This window comes from Balaenoptera physalus (assembly GCF_965194825.1).
Source record: "Balaenoptera physalus genome assembly, chromosome: 2".
Lineage (NCBI taxonomy): Eukaryota > Metazoa > Chordata > Mammalia > Artiodactyla > Balaenopteridae > Balaenoptera > Balaenoptera physalus.
Genome location: NC_138883.1, coordinates 139,639,755 through 139,658,497, shown reverse-complemented (window position 1 = coordinate 139,658,497; position 18,743 = coordinate 139,639,755). Strand labels below are relative to the sequence as shown.

Genomic DNA, 18,743 nt, shown 5'->3' with positions numbered 1-18,743 from the left:
AGGGCTGTGGGCCTCTTTGCTTCCTCCCTCTGCCCCACAGCCATTCCAGGATGGATCTCAGGGTTACTTCTTGCCCTGACCTCCAGAGACCAAGGCCACACTCAGACACCTCAACTGAACTGCTCCCAAGAATTGTGCTTAAATATTATTATTTTGTCAAGGGAATGGTCATGATACATGCCTGCTCTTAAGAAATCATTTTAACCCTATAAGGCCCTACAGAAGACTATAAAAGATCAATGAAAGCTCCTAATCAGAATAACCAGTATACTCCATGCATTTTAACAGTTCATTGCTCTGCTCTGTTTGGCTACTTGTCGTAAGAGGTGAGTGTGATTAAATCGGTAATTTTCTCCCAAATATGCATTCTCTTCCAAAGAGAACTGGATCCATTTTTCTTCATGACCTGAACAGGCTCAAAATACACACATGCGAGAAGGCCAGTCTATGTCATATGCCGATGAGAGGTTCTCACATTCTACCCTAAAGGCCTTCACTTCCATTTCTGTGTGACAGCACATCGTAAAATCATCACCTAGCTACCCCTTGCCCTTAGAAACATGTGCCTGATGACAAACCTTTCCTCACTCTGTTTTCTTTCTGAAAGCCCTGGACCTATATTGTGTGTGTGTGTGTGTGTGTGTGTGTGTGTGTGTGTGTGTGTGTGCGTGTGTGAGGGAATCAAGCTCAATTTCAGCTCTATTGTGTTGAAATGCGTGTAATAGATAATTTTGTAATATAATCCATTTTTACCTAAAAATTTCCTTTTAGCAGTTCCTTTTTTCTAAACAGCACTTTTTATCAAGAATCAGTTGGATATGCAGCACACATGGAGCCAAATTACAACACAAACAGAAGAGGACATCTGTTGGGGAGATAGCAGCAGACTCCAGACCTCATGAATTATCTTTGTCTAAAAAAGCTTGCTTGGTTAGTACCCAGGCTACACTGCCGTGTGTCTTTCCAAGACTAGAGCCTTTAGGGGGCAGGGGCGGGTTGTACCAACAGGGCCAAAAGAGTCCATCACTCTGCTGAGGACGCAAATGTTCAGGTCCACCACGCAGGTCTCTGTCCTGAGTCCCTAACAAGGATGACTCGTGTCAGACATTTCATGGAAGCTCCTTTTCTTGGCAGAGGGCAGAGGTTCCCCTTGGAATATGAAACTGACTCTACAGGTCAGTTGCTCAGGCTGGACGATGGAAGCCGTGGGTGAGAACTCCCCTCGGGGTGTAACGTGACCTTACTTATGTTGGCAAGGCTCAACGCGAGCTTGTAACTCAAGGATCAGGTATGTTCAATTGTTCTTTGTGGCTCTGAATCCTTTTACTGGAAACCCAGAGGAAAGTGGAGCCAATGGATGGTACTGAAAGAAGCACCCAGGCAGCCAAGTTGGCACAATGCACATGGAGTCATGTGCCAGTTCTCAACAAAGTGAGCCTGTGTGTCCACAACACCTTGATGAATACTGAAGGCATAGGCTCTCAGAGATTCTGTTCCTCTGTTCTCACTTCTCTATCTAAATACTTGCACAGTCTAGACAAGGACAAGGCCACCCTGCTCCTTAAGAAGCTTGCCTCACATGGGAAACGGTCTTCCGAGGCGAGGCTATACTTGTGCTAGATGCCATTTTAATGAAACCAATTTCCCTTCCTATAACACAAGCTCTGATATGAGGTGGAAAATGGAGGAATTTAAGGGAAATATATGGAATTTCATTGAGACGTTGGATGTCCAGTTTTGAGGCTAGGTGGAAGATACATTTTTGAGAAACTTTAATGTGTCAGGTGAGGGGAGACATAGAAAGATAATAGGCAGCTCCATGCATCTTAGAATTCTCTATTCATTGGCCAGTGGGGTTGGTGCTGTAAAAAACACATAAATAAAGTTGTAAATGGCAAGCATAAGCATGCTATAAAAGGAATGTATAAACAGTGCATAAGGGGCACAGAAAAGAAATTATATAACTTGACTTGGGGTGACTAGGAAAGGTTTTACATGAGAAAAGTGATATCTGAATTGGGTCTTGACACCCCCAAATGAGATAATGGGAGAAGCTTATCAGAGACAGAGGGAAAGTGTCAACAGGTTTGAAAAATCAAAAAGGACAGTTAGGTAGATGCGTGGCTCAAGAAGTGGTGTGTGTGTGCATGTATTTTTGTGCGTGTTCATCCACACTCACCAGTATGATGAGATAAAATGAGGTTATGTCCCATGGCAAACTGTAGAGACTGGAGATGAGCAGGATTTGAATCTATAAAGGAACCAGAGTCTCTAGCACAGGGAAGTGTCATGGAGAGACAGCAGATTCTATCCTTAAAGGATCATGGAAGCATGGTCCTTAGGGGATCACAAGAAGCCTTGTGCTTCTCTGCCCGTGATGATTATCCTGGGTGTGAAAATGGCCCCTGTTCTAGCCCTGCCATGCAGAACATCGAACAACAGCTGGCATAGGACAGCCGTGCACGTGGCCTGGACCCCACATCACCCCTCTAGACGCACTTCCTTTTCACATTTTGAAGCACAACTGCTTCCCATTAGAGCTTACAACTCCCTGGAATTTGAGTAATAACATTTGGCTTGGACTTCGGTAGAACGTTTTGCAGGAAAATTGACCATGGTGGTTTGGCCAGCAAGAGACATGTCTGTCCGGGCTGGAAGAACTGCTCCTGTGACTATCTGTAGGTGACTTGTGATGAGCCTCCCCCACCCCCAGACTGAAGATCGGTGAGGTGTGACACAGAATGGCCTTCTGTCCTAGCAGGAAGAGAGGAAAGTCTGCTCCCTCCCCCCCCACTCTTCTGTTCCCTCCAAGCAAACTCCTTCACAGTTGGCTGGTGCCTGGGCTCAGTGGCTCAGGACTTCCACCCAGGTCCCCAAGCTCGCTGGGTGGAGCTCATCTTCTTCTACTTCCTTTCCTGATATACTTCTGGATTCTAGGAGTCCTTTCTAACTGGACATCTCATAGACCCCAGTATTCAACTACACTCCTTATCTCTCACCTCGCCCCAAACCTGCTGCTCTTCAAATATGATAATTTTATACCCAGTGTACTTCTCAGACCACTGAACAACCAGCATAGCAAGGATGCCAATCAATCAGTCATAAACATGTGGTGCAGCAGGAATGATGTATACATGCCGACCTCAGTCCTGGCTATGCCTCTGCTGAAAATCTTTGTCTCCTCCCAGCACATTCAGAATAAAGTTCAACCTTTCATCAACACGTGACAAGTGTTGTTGATCTGATGGATGTCTATCTTGTCAATTTCATCTTCTGTCACTCTCCTCCTTTCCCCACATACAAGCACATGTTTTAAATCAGTTCACGCTGAACATTTTATTTCAAGCTATCACCCCACCCCGGGGCCTTTGCATAAACTCTTCCCACTTCTTAGCAAGTATGTCCTCTTCTTTTTAACCAGGAAACTTACATATCCTTCCAAAATCACCTAAGTTATCATTTTCTTTTGGTAGACTTTTCCCACCACCACTGCCTCCATTAGATGAGGTGATTCTGTATCATCCTCTGCACAGCTCCATAAAGCCGTGTGCCACTGTGTTAAAATGAAATGTTTATTGTTCATCTCTCCCGCTGAACTTTGAGCAACTTCGGGACACAGTGAGTCTTTTTTCTCTGCAGCTTTAGAGCTTAGTAAAGAGCACAACACATAGCAGGTACTTAATATATATTTGTTACATGGATGAATCAATAAATAGTCCATGTTCCTGGCTTTTCCTGAGCACATCGCATAGAAATTTACCTGCCCTGGTCACATTCTCAGAAACATGGTAAATAAGCAATTTTGAGCTGAAATGCAAATTGATGATGAGTTAGTATTATTTCCATTCTTCTCACCATTTACGTTTTCAACAATATTATCTTCTTGAGCCTCAAAACAATGAAAAAAAAAAAAACCACAGAAGCATTATGCCATCCTCTATTTAAGAATGGAAATATTGAATATGGGAGAAGTTAAGAGATGCTTTCAGCCTGGATTTGAATTCAGTGTCTTTGTCATTTCCCTCAAAACTCTCATTATGTTACAGAAATCTGAATGCCTTAATACAAAGAATGAATTGTGATTTCTGAATGATAGCAAAGAAATTTGAAAAAGAGTTGAAAAATAAGGGACTATCAATAATAATAACAATAACAACAACAATAATAATAATAATGTCAACTTCCCAAATCACAGCACATATAACTTTCTTGTATGCCTTGGGGCTAAATTATGGCAAAACATTTTTTTCTGAGGCTAAACTCTTTCTGCTGAGTTTTCTCTGAAATTATTCTGTTTCCAAGATCTCTTGGTGGTGGTAGGTATATCAGGAAAAGTCTCTTTGGCATGTTTTTGAACCTCAATATGCATTATTTTCTTTTCCCTTAGGATTAAAATTTCAAATCTTTAGCCTTGCCTACCTGAAATAAAGACTACATTTTCCATTCTCCCTTGCAGCTCCCTGTGTTCATAGGACCACTTTCTGGATGGTGGGATTAAGCAGAAGCAGTATGCATTGTTTTGGAAATATGGAGAACATGATCTTCTATTTCTGTCCTTCTTACTGCTGACTGGGATGTAGATGCAAAGCCTGATGCTTCAGCAGCTCTCTTAGAGCAAGAATAGAAGTAACACACGGGGGCGGGGGGTGGTTAGAAAGCTGCTGAAGCTGAGTGCCTGACATCAGGCATTCGTGATACCTGCTCTGGTCTGCCTATATCTGGAATTCCACATGAAAGATAAACAGACTTCTATCTTACAAAGGCTACTGCTGTTTTGGATTTTCCATCTCTCATAGCCAAACCTAATTCTAACTAAATACATATGGCATCTGGACCAACATACATTTGCTTTAACATATTATCTCCATTTTATCTTCCATTCTAATCTGCCTTCCATGCTTCTTCTCATCCTTTCTTCCTGGGCCCTGTACATATCATCCTTCACACTTTCAAACTGTTTCCATCTGTCTGTTGAAGGGCCTTGCTCCATTTTCACTTGGTCTAAGCTATGCCAGTCCCCTAGGCTCTGTTCCTACAGAACCTCCTGCCCTGATCCCCTCTAGGAAGAGAGAGTATTTCTCAACCATGTGACTCCATAGAACGTTAACTGTGAGAATAACTCCATAGAATGTTCTGCCTGCATTATGGAAGAAAATAAGCCAATATTATTGTCTTCAGTGTGCCAAACTGTATACTTTTACATGTTATCTCGTTTCATCTTCATAATAACTCTATGATATAGATATGCTCATCTCCACTGAACTGTGGTTTAGGGAGATTTAATTATTTTCCTCTGTTCTCATAATAAGTAACAGCCAGATCTGAGATATGAGTCACATCTATCTGAGTCTGAAATGAATGAATTGCTGCCTCCCAAGATTATGAATTTCATAGATTTTCAAATTTGTAAAGACCAGTGGCCATGTCTTATTCACTATTGTCCCCCTTCCCTTAGAAGGGGATCTTCTGCAGATTCTATATCTGCAAAATGTATACTGTTCCAACAGACCAAGGATGATTACTTGGTTGTACAGCCTTTTATGTTCAATCAATCACCCAGCAAGGGAAGACCCTGCCAGGACCCTCAGAGTCTCAGTGGGGCTCATGGTTTGGGCTGAGAGGCTCAGATGCTATAAGAGGGAGACAACAGGAAGTGATAACCCTCATATAGGGAACGACTTAAACAACCACTTAGAATTCTGGCTGAGAAGACACGAAGAAAGTCCAACTCCTACTACTTCCAGTCTACTCCAGTTTCAAGCACAGGAATGGAGAAGAGCTCAGCACAGTCTTCAGAGGACCCATAGTCATCTTGAGTATCTCCCATTCTATCATAATGACAGCATGCATATAGCCACCTATCTATATATGTAAAATGCTGTAATGAAGAAGTAGCCACTCTGGGGACTTCCCTGGTGGCACAGTGATTAAGAATCCGCCTGCCAATGCAGGAGACACGGGTTCAAGCCCTGGCCTGGGAAGATCCCACATGCCACGGAGCAACTAAGCCCATGTGCCACAACTACTGACTGAGCCTGCGCTCTTGAGCCTGTGAGCCGCAACTACTGAGCCCGCACGCCTAAAGCCTGTGCTCCGCAACAAGAGAAGCCACCGCAGTGAGAAGCCCACGCACTGCAACAAAGAGTAGTCCCCGCTCACCGCAACTTGAGAGAGCCCGCACGCAGCAGTGAAGACTCAACACGGCCAAAAATAAAACTAATTAATTAATTAAAAAAAAAAAAAGTAGCCACTCTCTATGCATAGTGAAAGTAGAAGAAAATCTGGATGTAGGGATGCTGACCTCGCATGGGCTGGCTTTCTGTGCCAACATTGTGTGTGTGTGATGGTAAAGCAACGACATGGCAGCTAATCCGATGGTTAGAGGCACAGAACTTGCTATGAACCTCAGGGTTATGGGATGGCTTTTCTTCCCTGCCCTGGCCCCTCCTCTTCTTCCTCTCCTTCATCCTTGTGGAAAGCGCACTCCTGGATCTCCCGGTCCAGCTCGGAGACGCTCCCTTCCTGGTCCGAGCTGCTGTCGGTACCATAGTCAATCTCCTCCAGGCAGGGAGGCTCATCATCCAGTTCTGAAGCGATGCTGCTGTTGCTGCTGCATCTGCCACGAGTTCCCAGAAAACATGGAGAAGAAAGGAAAGAGAGGGAAGGAGGGAAGGAAAAAGGGGGGAAAAGGGGGAGAAGGGAAGTAGAAACAAGGAGGTGAAGAGAAAGGAGGGGGGAGATAAGAAAAGAAGTTACCCAAAGAAAGGAACATGTACAATTGGTTGGAAAAGGAGGGTGGAGGTTATCTTCGCTGAGTTTTAATCTCAAGAGCCCCTGTTCCTTTCAACGTGTTGCATACATAGCACGCTGTGTTCTCAACCACTACCTTGAGATGGGGAAAGAAAATCTGTAAAATCTGTGGGCTCCCTTTTTCCTTGGCCAGCAGAGTCTGCATTTCTAAGTCCACTGGAAGATTTCCAATCACAGGATAGGGACAGCCTCATATATTTAACACTGTCAGGGTCCTTTAAGCTCAAAGTGAAAAATCAGAGACGGCTGTCATTGACTATCTGAGAATGTCATGTCAGTTATGCCCAGGAAAGAGTGGGGATGGAATTCAGGTAGGTAAGATTCAAAATCCCTAATGTTTCCCACTCTAACAGCACAATAAGTCATATTACATAGCTCCCCTTTACCATGGTGAATGCTTTATTAATTAAAAAAATTAAAAAATTAATCCAGGTGGACATGAACGGAGAGAGTAAGCGGGAAAACAGTACTCTTTCCACCATGTTTGTACTCCCTCATCATCTCCCCTACCTCCCTCCAGTTTATTCACAAGTGGAAGATCACAGGGGTTGACCAATGAGAGACAAAAGGGGGCAATAGGAATGAACATCAAACCTGGACCATATATTGTGAGCAGGGGAAATTTCCTCCCAAGGAACTGTATATCTTTCTCATTTGCATGAGGTGCCTTCTTTCCTGAAGACTTCCTAATCACTCCCTACTTAGGACTTAACCAAATAGGATTAGCAGCGTGCTGGGTTTCTACTCTGTGACTTATAGAAGGCAAGCACCTCATAAATCAGGCAGAGATGTTCATCCACCTGCCTCGCCATAAACAATGAAAATGGGTAATCAGCAGTGTGGTTACGTTTTAGCTTGGGACATGAATCAAAGGCCAGTTTCTTAACTGTCCACTAACTGTTACGAGCTGCTCCATGCTCTTCAGGCTCTCAGTACCCTAAGCTGCAGGTCTGGTGGGACATAGCATGAATGGAAAGGAAAGAGAAGAAATATGAATCTTGATTCCACAGCACCACAGCATTAAATTGTTATATTTTACAGGCTGAATGGTGGGTGATAAAGCAGTTGAATAAAGGAAGGTAAGAGCTGCCCAGTCATAACACAAGCTCAAGTCAGCAAGAACCCCAAGTGCCTTTGACTCCGCTGTCACCATGGTAGGTACTGAGGTGACCATGCTGTACAATGTTAAGAGCCTGAGTTTTAATCCTGACCAGGGGACCTCGGAATATCCCCTTCACCTCACATAATGACAATAATAATATCTCAAGAGTTGTTGTGAGGTTGTGAATACCAAATGAGAAAACACATGGATGCAATCTAGCAGAATGGACTGCAAAATAAAAGCAATCAACAAATTTTAATTCCACTTTATTGTGGATACTGAAAAAGATGGTGAAACATGGTGGTAAAAGTGAGCACTAACTGAGATAGGTTGCTTCACACCTGAGTTGCTGCAATCTCTATTGCAAAACCATCCAAATTGGCAATGCTAACAGTTTCTCTAAAACATAATTTTTACTATTCCATTTCAAATTCAGTAGCTTGCAAGAACTCGCCCTTGCTTCTTAATGCAATGTGAGTATCGGTGGATGGGACATTCTTAAAGGGTCCAGTTGGCAGGAGTCCAGGAGTAAACAACAGGGTCAGTCTTCCCCTAATAAGGCTCTGCCTTCCCTTCACTGTAGAGTCTGCTCCAGTCACTCACAGACTTGGAACTTTCCTACTACAGTCAAGTTGTCAGGCTCTTCTTGTTGTGACCATTCAAACGTACCAGGCTAAATGTGTTTCCAAGTCTTTATTCATACAAGCAATTTCCTATATCTAAAATCATCTTCCAACTCAACATCCAACCAAATAAGATAGATCAATTTTAAAAGCTCGTCTTGATTTCCACCAGATGACTGTTTTGATAACTCTATCTCTTATTGAAATTTCTTCCCTAAATATAAATCTTCACATATTCATTTAATTTGCTTTGATCCTTAATAGTGTTTATAGTCTTATATTGTGAATAAGGCCCATGCATCTGTCTGATTCATATTTATATTATTGTATAGAACATCTAGAATGTACGTAGAATATAGTAGAAATCAATCAATCAATCAATCAATCAATCAATCAATCAATCAACTCTTCCCTGTGTAAATCACATACACCCACTGGCTTTAGCAAGGCAGCCGTAGAGTGTAGGAAGCAGGGCACCCTCTCTGGCTTACAAAAGGCGGCAGAAAAATGTCTTGACTGTGCACGCCCGTGGGTTTCATCAAAGCAGCAGAAGAGTGTGTTGCTCGTGTGCACGTGCTGAAGTTAGGCTGGGAGTGGGAGAATGCCTGGACCACTCTCACGTGCCAGCCCCGGCCAGGGAGCAGGAGAGTGTTGCAACTGCCTGTGCTCTGTGGCTTCAGCAGGGTGGGGGATAGTGCCCTGACCGCTTGCCCCTGTCCATCTTAGCAAGGCAGCAGGAGGGTAATGCTTCTAAGCTTAACTGCCTGTGCTAGCAGGGTATGTGGAGAGGGCAGTAATGGCATCTGCCAGCACCTCCATCTCTGAGGTGAGTTTCAACTGACCCCTGCTCCTCCAGCACATGCTTTTAGATTAGCAAATGGGTCTCTTTCTCATATACTCTAGGCACATTTCAAGCTGCTATTTTTTCTCTGGGTCTCAGGGTGGGTAAGACCATATGTGAGCCCTTTAAAAGGGAAGGTTCAGATTCCTATAGCACTATGGGTCCCTTAGACATCAGCCCTGTTGGTTTTCTAAGCCAGACATTTTAAAGGCTTGTGTCTCTGGTGTAGATCCCAGGTGATGGGTACATGATGTGGAGCACCAACCCCTCACTCCTCCTGTAGAAACACTGGACTGATGAGATTCCCTCCTTATTGTGTGTTGCCATGCTGGTGGTCAGGGAGAGTTCTTGCCAAGACTCTGTCTCAAACTTCCCTGCCCTTTTGATGTGGTCCTTTAATCTTTTGTTGTGGTGAAGCAGGTCATCTAGCTTTCAAATCTTTTTCAGAGAGAAATGATCCATATATAGCTATAGATTTGGTGTGTCCATGAGAGGAGGTGGGTTCAGAATCTTCCTATCCTGCCATGTTGGTCCCCACTCAAAAGTTTTATATATGAATTAAACCATAATTATCATGTCAGTACATTTTAATAATTTTAAACAAATATCATTTCCTTTGTCATTCATATTTATAAATAAATGTAAGGTATAATATAAATATAATATAAAATTAATACATAATATACAATGTATAATATATCATAAAATTATATATTATACATATTAATATGTTACATATTTATATGTTATGTACATTTACATATATATTTTTATATTTTTATAAATTAAGAAGGCTTACAATTGTTTAATTATATCGCTCATTTATTTGCCCAAATGTGTAGGAATTCTGATGAGTTAGAGAATCAAATGCATATTCAGGGACTCCCACTTCTGGATAGATAGAGAACTATTGCTCCCTTTTCCTCTTCATAGTTCTCCCTGGATATTATATATTAAAGAAACATAAGGAAATGTGGATGAAATATGGAGAGAAGAAGCCAGACCAGATTGGGACCTAATGGTCAATATGGTGGTATGTTCCCTGGGTTTTCTTTTGGCCTCATATTCTCTAGTCTTGGAGCTGGAGAAGCTGACAGCCTGGAATTGCTAATAAGTGCAGACAAAAAGTCCCTAACAAGAGTTTGTTCTCTTTATCCAAATGATGAGACAAGGAGCAACCTCACAAAAAAAGACAAGTTTTAAATTATAATAGCTCTATTCCAACCAAACCCCACAGAAAAAACAGTAGTCCTACCCTCATTTTGCCAACAGAAGCATGGTGAACCTAGATTTTTTCTCTCATAAGACCTAATTGTGATGTCCGAAATCCCCTTCTTTCCCTCATGCTAAGGAAGCAACAGGGAAGGCAGAATAGAGCCTGCACTTTCATCTCCAATGTACAATAATGAGGTCTCCTACCCATTGATACCAGTGGGGGCCATGTAGGGAGCCTGGACTTCCAAACACAACTCTTGGTAACAAGACGACTCCTTACCAGTTTTTGTGGAGACCAATAACAAGGTACCCGTACTGCTTCCACCCAGAGCAGTACTAGTGAAGGCCTAGCAGGAAGCTAAAACACTTACCAATGCCCAGCAGTAACAAGGAGCCCTCAGCACCATGGGTGTCAATGGAGCCCAATAGGGAGGCTAGACTTTCACCCACATGTGGCAGTAACAAGATTCCTTCTTCTCCTCTCTGAGTGGTGTCATAGGAGCCCAGTTCAAACAGAAGATTTTAATAAGACCCATATCTCATAGTATATTATCCCAAATGTTCAGATTTCAATAGATAATCACTCATTTTACCAAGAACCAAGACAATTGATAGATGCTAACAGCAAAATGACACAGATGTTAGAATTATCTGACAAGGATTTGAAAGCAGACACCATGTAAGTGTTCCACTGAGTAATTATGGACACACATGACAAAAATAATTGAATGTCTCAATAAAGAAATGGAAAATCTCAGCAAAAAAATAAGGAGTATAAAGAAGAATCAAAGGAAACTGTAGAAGTGAGAAATACAATAACGGAAATATAAAACTTGATGAAGAAACAGAAAGTCTCAACAAGGAAACAGAACATATAAAGAAGAGCCAAATGGAAAGTTTAGAACTCATAAATACAAACAAAAATCTAAATAAAAAATTCAATGGATGGGCTCAACAGCAGAATGGAAGGAACATGGGAAAGAATCAGTGAACTTGAAAACAGAACAATAGAAATTATTCAGTCTGAATAACAGAGTGAAAATAGATTAAAACAATGAACAGAACATCAAGACCCTGTGGGATTATAACAAAAGATATAATATTCATTTCAGCAGAGTCCAAAAAGAAGAGAACCTGAAAAAGTATTCAAAGAAGTAATGGCTGAAAATGCCTTAAACGTTGCAAAAGACATTAATCTACAAATACAATAAGCTGAGCAAATCCCAAATAGCTAAACTGAAGGAAACCTAACCAGACAGATAATAACAAGCTTTCTGAAAACTAAAGACAAATTAAAAATCTTGAAACCGGTGTGAGAGAAACTTTAGGGTAACAGCACTATAGTGGAAAAATAATTCTAATGGCAGCAGAGATCTCATCAAAAACAATAGGGGCCATAATAAAACAGAATACCATTCTTCAAGTTTGAAAAAAAAAGAACTACCAACCTAATACTCTAAATCCAGAAAAAACAGCCTTCAAGAATGAAGGGAAAATAAAGACATTCTTATAGGAAGTAAAATTTTCAGAATTTGTTGCCACCAGACCTACCTTAAAAGGATGGCTAAAGGAAATCCTCTAAAAAGAAATGAGCTAATAAAATAAGGAATGTTGAAATATAAGAAAGGGAGAAAGAACAACAAAAGAGTAAAAATATACATACAGACAATAGATTTTTCTTTTCCTCTTGAATTATTAAAATTATGTTTGAGAGTTGAATCAAAAATTATACAATTGTGTGTTATGCTTCATGTAAATATTTAAGCTAATTTTATAATAAATGAGAAGGTAAGCAGATATACAGGGAGGTAAGTTTTCTATACTTCGCTTGAACTGGTAAAAATGTGACACCAGTAGATTATAATAAGTTATGTATATAAAATGTAATACCTACAACATGAAAAAATATATACATAGAGATACACTCAAGATCTTATAAAGAAATAAAAATAGAATTCTAAAACAAATCCACTAACAAGGAGACAGGAAAAACAAAACAGAGATTAAAAAAGGGAGCGAGAACAAACAATAAAATGGAAGAGTCAGCCCTAACTTATCAATAACATTAAATGTTATATAATTGTCATATATACTAATTAAAAGAAAGATGGTCAGAGTGGATTAAAAAAATGTAACCCAACTGTATGCTGTTCATAATAACTCACTTAAAATATAATGAATATGCTAGATATAAACTCAAAAGATGGAAAAGATATACCATGCAAATATTAATCAAAAGAAAGCAGGAGTGTCTATATTAACAATATCAGATAAAGTAGTAATTGGAGGAAAGGTAATAACCAGGGACATAGAGGGATACAATGATTAAAAATGTTAATACATCAAAAAATCATAGCACTCTTGTACACGTATGTATCAAACAACAGAACTGCAAATTATGTGAAGCAAAAACTGATAGATCTGAAAGGAGAATTAGACAAAACTATAATTATAATTCAAGGTTTCAACACTCCTTTCTCAACAGTTGATTAAACAACTAGACAGAAAAGCAGCCAAGACACTGAAGAGTTCAACAACACCACCAACCAACAACAGAGAATTGACATTTATAGAATACTCCCCATCCATTAACAGCAGAATACATATTATTTTCCAATGCTGATAAACTATATATCAAGACAGACCAATCTTGGGCCATAAACAAGCTTCAACAAATTTAAAATAATTGAAACAGTGCAGCAGACTGTGTTCTCTGACCCAAGGAATCAAGCTGGAAATCCAAAACATAAAGATGAAAAGAACATTTCCAAACATTTGGAAAATAGATAAAAATACTTCTAAATAATTTAGGAGGTCAAAGAAGATGTTTTAAGGGAAAGAAAAACATACATTGAACTTAATGAAAATGAAATATAACATATCAAAATTTGTGGCACACAGATAAATCCATGGTGAGAGGAAAAGTTATAGCAATAAAATGCTTACCTTAGAAAAATCTGAAATCATAAATCTAAACTACACCTCAAGAAAGTAGAAAAATAAGAGCAAAATAATCCCAGAGCAAGTAAAAGAAAGGAAACAATAAAGGACAGAAACCAATGTAATTGTAACAGAAAAACAACAGAGAAAATCAATGAAAGGAAGAGCTGACTGTTTGAAAAGATCTATACCAAGACCAACCCCTAACTACACTGAAAAAGAAAAAAAAAAGAAGAAAGGCACTGATTACCAATATTAGGAATAAAAGAGGAACTATAGATTATAGACTCTGCAAATATCAAAATGATAAGGTGATGCCACACACACAAAAAATCTCTACACACATAAATTTGACAATTTATATGATATGGATCAATTCCTCAAAAAGCAAAAACTACCACAATTATAGATAATTTGAATAGCCCTATAGCTAGTAAAGAAATTGAATTCATAGTTTAACACATCTTGAAAAAGAGTTTTCCAGACCCAGATATTTTCATTGGAGAATTCTACACGATTAAAGAAGAATTAACACCAATTCTACTCACTCTCCTTCAGAAAATAAAAGAGGAGGGAAGACTTTCCATTCACGTTATGAGTCAAGTATTATTCTAATATTAAAGCCAGACAAAGATAGTAAAAAAAAAGGAGGATAACTATGGACCAATATCTCTCATGAATATAAATGTAACATTCAAAACAAACTATTAGCAAATTGAATTCACTATTCTATAAAAAGAACTATACACCCTGACCACGTGGAGTTAACTCCAGGAAAGTAAGATTGGTTCAATATTTAAAAAATAATCAGTGTAATCCACTATATTTACAAGCTAATGAAGAAAAATCATATGACCATATAAATTTATGCAAAAAATATATTTGACAAAATTAACACCCATTAAAGATAAAACCTCTCAGATAAGATAGTAATAGAAGGAGACTTCCTCTTATACATATGAAATAAAGCAGCAGAAACAGACACCCACAAACTTGAAACCCTATGACAATTTGGAAAAGACTGTAGAATAAGTATGTTTACAACGATTAAGAAATTAGAATAAGTTCTGGATGCATAATAAAAGATAAGGTACTTTTGATAAAAGATGAATTTGAAAATTAAACAGTTTCTCTCTAAAAGTAAAAAAAAAAAAAAGATACAATAAACAGCTCAATGGAACAGTTAAATGGCACAAAAGACACAGTTAAATAGAGAATTAATAAACAGTAAGAAATATGTCTAGAAGTAGAGAGGCAATATTCAAGAAGATAATAGTTGAAAGGTGATAGTCCTCAAACTGAAGAAATACTCTGGCAAGCAGGAAAATTAAAAAAAAAAAAAGTCCATAATTAGATACATCAGGGTGGACACCAATAAAGAAAGAGAAATCTTAGAGAAATTGAGAGGGAAAAGACAAATTACCCTTAAATGAATGACATTTAGATCAACAGATTTCCCATTAAACAAAAAAATAGGGGAAACTAGGTGAAGGGAAATTTCTGTGCTATCTCTGCAACATTTCTGTGAATATAAAGTTATTCCAAATTGAAAGTTTAATTTTAGAATGCTTAAAAAGTAATAATAATATTAAAGCTAGTCAGAAAAAAAAAAAAAAGAATGAATGTCTTAAAGATGCTAAGGGAAAATAAATCCCAAACTAGAATTACATACTAAAATAAAAACAAAAAACTTTATTTTTCTTGAATGAGGGTGAAATAAATATGTTTTCCCACACATGGACCATCACTGAAAGGACTACTAAAATATATACTTCAGTAAGAAAGAAACTGAACTCATAAAAAGTAACAAGATCACAAGAAATGATTTTGTCAAAAAATACTAAGTATGTTGAACAATTTGGAAAATATATTCCTATAGACTGAGAGGAGTCATATATAGACAGTGAGATTAGAGTGATTTAAAATATTCTCTGACCAAGAGAATGTAGGCAGAAGTGATTTTGCCACTTTCCTCCAGAAGTGCCCTAAGCAATCCTCCATGGGTTCTTTAAAAATACATACACATACGGGAATTCCCTGGCAGTCCAGTGGTTAGGACTCCAAGCTTCCACTGCAGGGGGCACAGGTTCATTCCCTGGTTGGGGAACTAAGATCCCACATGCGGCAAGGCGTGACCAAAAAAAAAAAACACACACACACATATACATATGTATCGTATACATCATATTATATATCATATATAATATATAAATAAATGTGTATGCCATAAAATAATGATTTTAGTGGGAAAAATAATACTAAAATGTTTTAAATCTAAGATGATAAAAGAAAGGCTGGGAGGACAAAGGAAGGAAAAGCGGTAGAGAAAGAAAGAAAACAAAGAAAAAAAGAAAGAGGAAGAGATTGGGATCGACAAACATACACTACTATGTATAACATAGATAACTAATGAGAACCTACTGTATAGCACAGGGAACTCTACTCAGTGCTCTCTGATGACCTAAATGGGAAGGAAATCCAAAAAGGAGGGGATATATGTATACGTATAGCTGATTCACTTCACTGTACAGCAGAAACCAACACAACATTGTAAAGCAACTATACGCCAATAAAAAAATAAAAAACTATACCCTACAATTTTATAATATAAAGTTACTAATAAAGAGTAAAAGTTTAAAAAAAGAAAAAAGGAAAAGAAAAAGAAAAGAAAGAAGAGGGAGGGAAGAAGGAAGGAAGAAAAGGGAATGGATACAGAAGATAAACTGCTGGTGGCGGGTGTCCCTGGTCAGGGGACAGGGCTGCTATATATATCCTGCTACCACCCAGACCATTATCTTATGTCCTTTGAACAAAATTGCTCAAGTCTAAAAAAATACAATAAAATTGTCCTTGACACTCTTGCCAATCTATCCCATCTTGAAGGCAAAGCTTGCATCTCACCTCTTTTTTGAAATCTTCTGCTGAGAACAGTAGCAAACTGCCCTCCTTCTTTTACTTGTTCAAGCACTTAGCTTGACCATTCTCTTTGACCATTCTCTAATAGGTACCCGGCTGGCCCCATCTCATTAGCTGCTTGCTCATTCCAGGCAACTCCACATACTCATAAAAAACCTCACCCTAATGTTAGCCCAGCAGACCAGAATAGCAAATATAGCCCTGGTGTCCAGGGAGAGCCTTCTTCTAAGGGCAACATTCTACGTGGCAGAGGACAGGTTCAAGTTTCTAAAACAAAGCTGCCAATGTCATTAGGAGATGCTCTCTCTGCAGCTTATAGATTCAGCTCTCACAGGACAAAATATATATATGGTAAGGCAGAGTAACAGTATTGTCAGCAATATTATGGTATCCATGATTCTCCCTTTTGGTCTTTCTCTCTCTCTCTATTTTTCAAAGATGATAAATTCAAGAAGAAGACATCACCATATGCAAATTAAATCAAATATAAATAAAAGGAAATAACATTATGCAGAAATCAAACTCTGCTTCCATTGATAGGGTGGTCCTTAATACCCAGATGTGGAAAATGTATGGAGAAAATATCTGAAAATTGATTTCATTTCCCCCTGAATGCTTTGATATCCTATAAAAACACATTAAAAAGTCAAAAGAAAACATAGAGTCATAAATGTGAGTGGAGGTAAGAATCCTGGTTTCAAAGACCAAGTGAGAAACAGGAATTTACCTTCTCTGAGCTTCATTGTCTTCATCTATAAAATGAGTATCTTACTAGCTTTCTTCTTGAAATGATATAAAGGAAGCAAATTTCCTAGCACAAGACCTGACACATAGTTACTCAACTGAATTTGTATTCCCCTTTCCTTTCCATAGTATTGGAGATAAGGCACGCAAATATTTTTATTTTGGCAAGTTCATCATCTTTCATCCTCAAATACAAACCCATAAATGCAGCTTTTGAACACAGTTTCTGGGCAAAGCCATTAAGAAGATTCTATCCTTCGCAATTCTTCCAAGCCAGCCTGTACAGCAATTTGCAACTTTATGATGTGATAAAATAGAATCTTTGTTTTGATTTTTCATTTGCATATTTATTGAGATATGACGATCTTAATTAGTTGTTTTTTTTGTGTTTGTTTGTTTTCTTGGTTGGGAAAAGGCAGCTTTCTGTAGTGCAAAATAATTCTTCATGCTAACAGGGTGAACGAAACTTAGCCCGTGGCATTCCTTGATGTTGATGCTGCTTAGAACGCAACTTTGTGGATTTTCTTTTCACTTGTTTTCTCTTTAAGTGCTGAGGTAATGCTCAGGACTTGGGTGAATGCCAGACCTCAAGAGGCAGCCGCCCACTGAGAAGCAATAGAACGCTCTTTAAATTCTAGACACTCAGACTCATCCAACACGTTCTCCCCAGCCTACTTATCACCTATCTCCCTCCTGAAAAAGCTGAGCCCCACCAAATGCCTCTTCACAATGCAATGCAGCCCTGCTGCATCTTGGCTTTTATAGAAGAGAAGGAGTAAGTCTGAATTCCCTGGTTAATTGCATCCCAGGGGAGTATTTGGACGCGTTGTTCACACCATGCTGTTCCTCTTTGACCTTTGGGAGCAAAGCTGTGTGAATGCTGTGTCCCATTGAGGAGGTACCAGCAGCCTATTAGACAACTCATAAATATCTAAAGACATACAAATTATTTCCACTATGAATATCTCACCATCATCACCCAAAACAATTAGCGTGGTTCCCTAGTGTTTCCTATTTGCCAAGTTCTTCACATCATCACAAAGTCTGTCACTGATTCAACACTTGTAAGAGGAAGGGCATAATTTATTATTTCCCTGGGTTTTTTTTTTTTTTTTTTGTCTTGTTTTGAGTTAACTCCAGTAATGGAGCATTTCAAGTGTACAGAAAACAGCACTAGGCACTATTGGTAAAGGAAAAAAAAAAAATCAATAACATTGTTAATCACCTACTGTGTGTCAAGTGTTTTGCATTTGCTCTCATTTCATTTAAAACATAAAAAAACAAGTAAATCTATAGGGTGATATTATCATTCCTGTTTTACAGTTGGGAAAAGAGAGACCTTGGGTAGTTAATTTTCTCAGTATTTTAAAGTTATGCATGGCATAGAAGATGTATGATAATTAGACAAGACCAAGGGCTTCTGTATCCCAAATGAGTTGAATGACTCAATTCATTCAACAAATATTGATGTATAAAACCTACTTTATCTGAGGAAGAACTGGAATGAAATTGTAATTCAGCCAAAATCAAAGTCATAAACTCTATCATGTGG

General features: G+C 38.9%; 1 protein-coding gene across 1 annotated transcript in view; it reads right to left on the bottom strand.

The window, feature by feature from the left end:
• Positions 1 to 738: 738 nt before the first annotated feature.
• AGBL1 (AGBL carboxypeptidase 1) overlaps positions 739 to 18,743 on the bottom strand; it is a 790,601-nt gene continuing 772,596 nt past the window's right edge. Inside the window, 2 exon segments of the mRNA XM_082449060.1 lie at positions 739 to 6,431; positions 6,433 to 6,616. Of these exon segments, the coding sequence (XP_082305186.1) occupies positions 6,255 to 6,431; positions 6,433 to 6,616 (361 nt within the window). The 3' untranslated portion in view covers positions 739 to 6,254.